The sequence below is a fragment of the Halyomorpha halys genome, unplaced genomic scaffold (genome assembly GCF_000696795.3).
Source record: "Halyomorpha halys isolate HHAL.00 unplaced genomic scaffold, Hhal_1.1 Scaffold1277.1, whole genome shotgun sequence".
Lineage (NCBI taxonomy): Eukaryota > Metazoa > Arthropoda > Insecta > Hemiptera > Pentatomidae > Halyomorpha > Halyomorpha halys.
The window spans coordinates 138,781-145,612 of NW_027110464.1; the positions used below are offsets into that span (position 1 = coordinate 138,781).

Sequence of the window (6,832 nt, forward strand, 5' to 3'; positions counted from 1 at the left end):
CCTCACAACCTCCCCCTACCGAATCTTTATTTTAAGCTGGTTTAGACAGGAAGATGACTTGACTATTTTTAGCCAGTCTTGGGTCGGGAACCGACGCTTCTCCATGTCTGATGTTTTTCTCTCTACGCCTCCGTTCAAAGAAGGAAGAAAATAGGTCGAGGAAGTCCGGGAAATGTGAGTACCCACCAGTGTGTACACTTATCTATGGAATCTAAAGCGTTTGAGTGCTGTCGGGTGCTGCCTGCCAAGTCGGGCACAACTAACTCTTGTGCTAAGTTACATGTGCGATGGATCTCATTTCGAGTCAACGGAATTTGAATCATTTAAAATGTTTAGAGAGTGAAATAAGAGGCTTTCGATAGCGATAATTCATATTTGTAAAAAATAAAACTTTAATTCCTATATAGAGAAAAATATTTATCCAAAACGTGACACATCGACCTATTTTTCTGGGTTTAATAATATTTAAATTAGATGGATAGATTTATTTTTACTACTTACTTTTTTTTTTTTAGTAATGTTAAGTGATACACGTAAGCGCAAATTTACTAAACCTAATACCTAATACGAAAAAGGTAAAAATATTCAATATTGGTTAATATTTTCAAAATTATATAAATATCTCAAGTGTGTTAACATTTAAACAATGTACTAACAAGCTCAACAAAATTTCCCAATATCAATAACAGGAATCCACCGATGCTGTCGGCCTGTATGGCATTAGTTAATTTAATTTAGCGAATTCTTGATTGAATTTTTTTTTACTGGAAATGATTTTCGTATTCATATATAACAATTGGAATAAAATGAAGGCAATAATTATTTTTTTCATTTGAAACAATTTTCTATGCTCACAATTAATATTTTTCAAACAAAAATCCCATATCATTATGCGGACACAAAGTTCTTTTTTTTTGTTCTTTGACTGTTAACGAAAGTTTAATTTCAGGGGCGTAAATTTATTTCTTATTGTTCTTATTTTTTTCATATCAGGTTTATGATTTTTATACAAAGTGTTAGCGGTTTGCTCATATTAACGAAATATAACAATAATCACAAGTAATTTTTCTTTTAAAGTTCAATCTTATGCGTTGGATTTCCTTTCAACTTATTGCCTATTTTAATAACTTATAGTATTTAAAAAACGGAAAATATAAAATTATCCTATTTCTTGTACATTAACAAAAATCTTCCATCAAGGAATATTTATTTTAATTACATAGTTTCTCTGATAGTTTGGAGTATTCCTCAATGCTAGAGATATTCTGTAAAAACACCACAACTCAACTTAGTTGCTCTTATAAATCTTTATTATATATTAGTTTTTCAGATAACTACAAAATCAATGATTATAAAAATATTATATGTTTATTATTATATAAACATTTTTAAAAGTAATAAATAAATAACATTATAAAATTATTATACAACGTTGGCTCATATTAAATAGTTTAATTAATATTTGAGTTATTTTTTACCCAGGCCATCTTCCTATTATTTATTTATTTTTTAATGATGTAACAGGGTTTATCATCCTTTCCTATCGTTCAAATATACTTTAAGTAAAATCTTATTATATATTTGAAGACAACAATTGTCATTATCTTCATAGTTTGCAATTGTCCTCTACGAGTGTTCCTTTTTTAACATTTTAGATATATCAATCAGTACCACAATATCTTTCTAAAGAAGCTGAGGTTATATTAGAAAATTATTCCAAATTTTTTGTTGCTAATATCTCCAGTATTTATTTTATCAATCATTGAACTCTAATTTGTTCTGTTATAAGTATTGTTGTGTTTTGACTGTAAAAAATAAATTTGCTTGCTAGTTTTGAAGAGTTTCTTTTTCTGTGTGTTCGTTTTTAATTATCACTGAAGACTAGACCCGAATATATGTTCAATTAAACTGATTTTGATTCATTGAACTGTTGTTTAATATTTTGTCCAGAATTTCGTATGTTTGCATTATTTTAAACAAATAAGAGAGACCTGGATAAGACAAAGAAAACAAACATAATTCTTCAAATCTGACTCAATGCTTTGCGGAGTTTATTCACTCAAATCAAACCTACCAAAATGGGAATACCAATTTGTTTTGTGAGATATATTATTCTTGATGCATAGTACCACTACAAACATTTTATTTGTGTGGATAAGATAACATTTTAGAAGAAAAAAAAATTAAAAAGTTAGACTTTTTGATTAATTTTGAAATTTATCATTCATCGGATATTAACACTTTATTAACAAATTAAAAATCAATCAATATAAGATATTAGCTCACTTAAATTTTTAAAATGAGAGAAAAATTTTTTTAATAATTTAGAAAACAGAACTTTTCCAATTCTTCTGTAAAACTAAAATTCATGAATAATAAAGTTTAAAAGTGGTTACATTACCTCACAATACTAGTATAATTACTTTCATTTATTTATTTTTTTTTCCACTTGAGTACATAGGCTGCTATTACCGCTTCTGTTGATGTTTACAGTTCTTTTACAACAAACCTCCTTAAAGGGATAGGTCATGCTGTTACTGAACAACGAAATTCATTTGGGGATTGATTGATTTAACGGTGAACATATTTTAAGTTGTTTTCAATTATAGCTTTATATCTTTCAGTGCATCTATATTGTATGTTTTTAATTTTGCAAAAATGTTATTTCTTAAACGATTATTTATTTTCGAAATTATACTTTTGACAACAAGAAGTTAATTTAAATTCATTTTAGGTGGTTTATAATAGATGTGATGAATGCAAATGTCATATAATGGTCCGTATATTGTACGTAGACCAGTAGCAGCCCAATGTGATAGTAGCTAAGCTTCCACTATAACTATTGTTAACTATCACGCGATACCTAACAGAATGTCACAACAGTAAATACTTTCATGTCGAAAATAATTATGGTTTCTACCATTTTAGTGACTACGGCAGTTGCTGCCATGGCAGTAAAGTGTCACCATGAAATCTGATTTCACGCAACAGTAGTTTCAGTGCTGTTATATGCATTGTAACTATCACGACAGATGTCAAAAACCTAGAAAAGTCAATGAACATTACTTAGCTAATTAATAATTATTTCGTGAATTATGAGTTGTAGATAGTTGACTGTAGATTAATAAGTGGAGTAGATAGATGGTCGGAGGGAGGGGAAGGGGGTGCGGTCAACAAAAAAAAACCCAAATAAACAAAAAAATATTTATTCGTGCCGACGTTTCGACCTGAGTTTTAGGTCTTCATCAGGGAGCTTGCAGCAGATGCCTGAAACTCAGGTCGAAACGTCGGCACGAATAAATAATTTTTTGTTTATTTGTGTTTGGTTTTTTTTTGCACATCAAACATCCTTCCCCCAACCATCTTCTCCGTTAATCATTCATTAATTATTATATTAATTAAACAGAGGCCAGGCCTAGTCTTTAGTTGTCAAATACAGCGTTCTTATTAGTTATTATGGTATCGTGAAATAGAAAATTAACATCTTTTGAACCGATGATAGTAGAAAACTTTTGGTCCCATTTTGGTCCCCCTTTGGGTCCATTTTCACATATTGTGCCACAATTTAAAAATGATCTTTTTTATTATAACGCAATAAAAATAATAATAGAACTTTGACAAAACTTATCTAACGTATTTGATGTGTTTCTCTGCATTTTAGAGAACTTTTGTTGATAAAACTAGTAATTTTAGCCTCTAGATGCTATGTGTAATCTCCCAAAGTTGTCACCAGGAACAAAATAAATATTTACAATAATTTAAGACATAAATTTCTAAAAAAACTAAACTTAACTACTAAGCTTATTTAATACAACGCAATGAGTAAAAGTTTCAGCGACATAAACGTATCTGAAGCCTCCAATGTAACTATTTGACACCCACTTTATAAAAATAGAACCGATATATTTCTCTGCTCTTTTGTTTACACTCATTTCAACGTGTCTGATAGGTTTATAAAGTAGAGGAAACATGTTGGTATAAACGTAAATTATCGGAAATGTTCTAACTTTAAATTTTTCAGACAGGTGGGACATAGCGATGATTCAAACAAAGACATTTTTATATCAGGAAAGCATAACTTATACTTAAAATACACTAGATGTTTTTTCGCATTCCAACTCTGTTGATATTACAGCTCTGCACAGTCTAAGCTGTCAGCAAAACTGGATCACCAAACTACCCGGTCAATCAAAACAGTTTTATTTTCTTAGCATTCCTTTGTTTCTTTTTTTTTTCTGATACTCTTTTCATCTCAAATTTTAATGGATTAGAAGAATTTTAATTCATGGTGGTATGTGTCAGGAGTAACTTTACACTGACTTAACATTACACACCTCTTGGAGGGTGGAATTAAATTAAATTTGAAGAATCAAAGTACTATAAATTTTTTTTAAGTTACAATAATTGGAGTCACTGGATCATCAAAAAATTTAAGCGTAAGTTATAAAATCATGTTCGGTATAGGTTAATAAGTTTTTGAAGTGCTGAGCGAAATGAAAATAAAATCAATGGAGTCGAGCTATCCAAATATGAGGACAAAAATAAAGAAAATTTTATTTTTTAATCATTATAGCTTATGCTGCTTCCTCAGTACCGAAGATAGGCAAGGTTTATTTCATTCAGGAATTGGAAAAAATGAATGCCATCAGAATCGAAAATTGCATTTAATTCAATTAATAATGCATTTAATGCTGGATCTACACGTTTGCCATTCGCCACAAATCCAAGACTTGTACAAATGCTTAGTAAACAAGAGAAGTAACAAACGTCAGCATCCACACGCTTGTTTTTTCTTTCTTTTGAATTATTTCGGATATTTCATTAGCTTCATTCTACTTCCATTATAAAAGGAACTAATAAAAATAGGCGAAATGAAAGGAAAATTAAAAATCAGCAATATTTTCACTTAATTACAAATTACAGACTTCTTTAAATAGTTAGTGCTAATTAACTAACTAGTTACTATTAATATTAGTAACTAGTTTCTAGTCCTCCCGTATGTATTCTTTCTTAAATTATTATTATCATTTCTTTTATATATTCTATAAACAAAATTTTTTTTTATTTCGCTGGGATTATTGAGTTTTTTTAATTTAGCGACTTTTCTCTCCTCACATAACTTCATTGAACCAGGGTTTATTACAAAATATTACTTAATTACAAATTATAGAATTTTTTTAAATAGTTAGTACTAATTAGTTACTAATAATGATCAACTAATTAATTATAGTTAGGAAACAGTCCTCTTATATATATTCGTTCTTCAATTATTATTATTTTTTTTACATATCCTATAAACAAAACAATTTTTTTTTTACATATTTTCTTTGTATATTTAATTTAATGTCTTGACAATTCTTACAATGTTTGCATCTTGTTTTTCATTTAGCCTTGACAAAGCCCTACAAAGTAGGGGGAAACGTCGGTTATCAATAAATAGTTTTCTTTTACTATTTTGATACCTTTATTGACCGCCATCCGGACAATCTTCCTTCAATCTACTTCATACGGTCATCTTCTTCAAATAAGAAAAATAACAATTTCCCGCTATTAGTCCCGACTTTATTTCCTAACCAATTTTATTTTTCACTAGTTACCGTAGACCTGAACTATTTCATCTCTCTTACCTATTCTATATAATATATCCGTACTGGATTTATTATCTTCTTTAGTATCCCCTATTCAATAAAATTACGATATAGCTTTTAGAGGTCAACAGTAAGGTAAGGCTTTTTGAGATCTATATAAAAATAAGATAAACTACACCGTTGTATTCTAACTTTTTGCACTAATATTTGTCGTAACGACAGAGCCTTAGCATTTACGATTGTTATTACCTTTGTGTATTTCTCATGGATTATTTTATATTTCTATTATTTTCTTTTAAAGACATTCCTTTTTTTTATTTCTGAGGAACATACACTCATTCTTTAAGGTCTGAAAGTAAACAGCATTATTTTCGCTAGTATTATTGAGTGTTTAATTGAAAGGCTTTTCTCTACACGCATTTCTTCATCGAGCCAGGGTTTGTTATTTTTACTTAATTAAAAATCACAGACTTCTTTTAAATTATCTCTAATTTTTAACAATAACTTCTCAATACCTTTACGATCCTCATCTAAAGCTTCTAAGCTATGTTTGATTTCAAATCCGAATTGATTTCTAATTGAAGGGATTTTTTATTTCTTCAGATTGAAATTTACGGTGCAGAAATTGTTTTCTTTTCCCTTGTTTAAATTAAATTTTCATCGAATTTTCGTGATTAGTAGGTCATGATCTGACCTAGATGTCCCTCGATAAGATCTCGCGTTAATTATACTATTTTGTTATGTATGTTGTACCAAGACGAGATCGATTTGAATTCGGGTTTACGAATCCAATAAATCCAAGCATATTTGTGAATACACTTGTTTAAACGTAGTGGTTTCGATTATTAGAGTTTTAGGTATGGCAATGTTTATTGGTTGATCGAAAAATTTATACTTTTTGAGTTAAATAATCAAGTTTCTTTAAATTTTTCACTCAGAAATTTATTCTTCATAAAAAAAGTTGGACGGCTATATGCAGAATGAATAAAAAGGAATCACAGAATAATTATAAAATAACAGAAATTATAGATATATAAATAGTGTTGGAAGAAAATGTATAGTCTGAGCATTACAAGAAGATAATAACAATATGAAAATAAGTAATATTAAAATTAGAAAGAGGACACGAAAATTTTATATATATATATATTCTAAAAAAACTAAACTTAACTACTAAGCTTATTTAATACAACGCAATGAGTAAAAGTTTCAGCGACATAAACGTATCTGAAGCCTCCAATGTA

The 6,832-nt window shown here is 28.9% G+C and overlaps 1 protein-coding gene across 4 annotated transcripts in view; it reads left to right on the plus strand.

Moving 5' to 3' along the window:
- Positions 1-6,832, plus strand: part of LOC106689089 (Glutamate receptor interacting protein) — a 55,465-nt gene that overhangs the window by 20,211 nt on the left and 28,422 nt on the right. Inside the window, exon 1 of one of the 4 annotated variants that reach the window (XM_024360244.2) lies at positions 80-174. The exons of the other annotated variants lie outside the window; for them this stretch is intronic. Coding sequence (XP_024216012.1) covers positions 111-174 — 64 coding nt within the window. The 5' untranslated portion in view covers positions 80-110. Of the gene's footprint in view, positions 1-79; positions 175-6,832 lie in introns of those variants that run through there. 4 annotated transcript variants of the gene reach the window in all.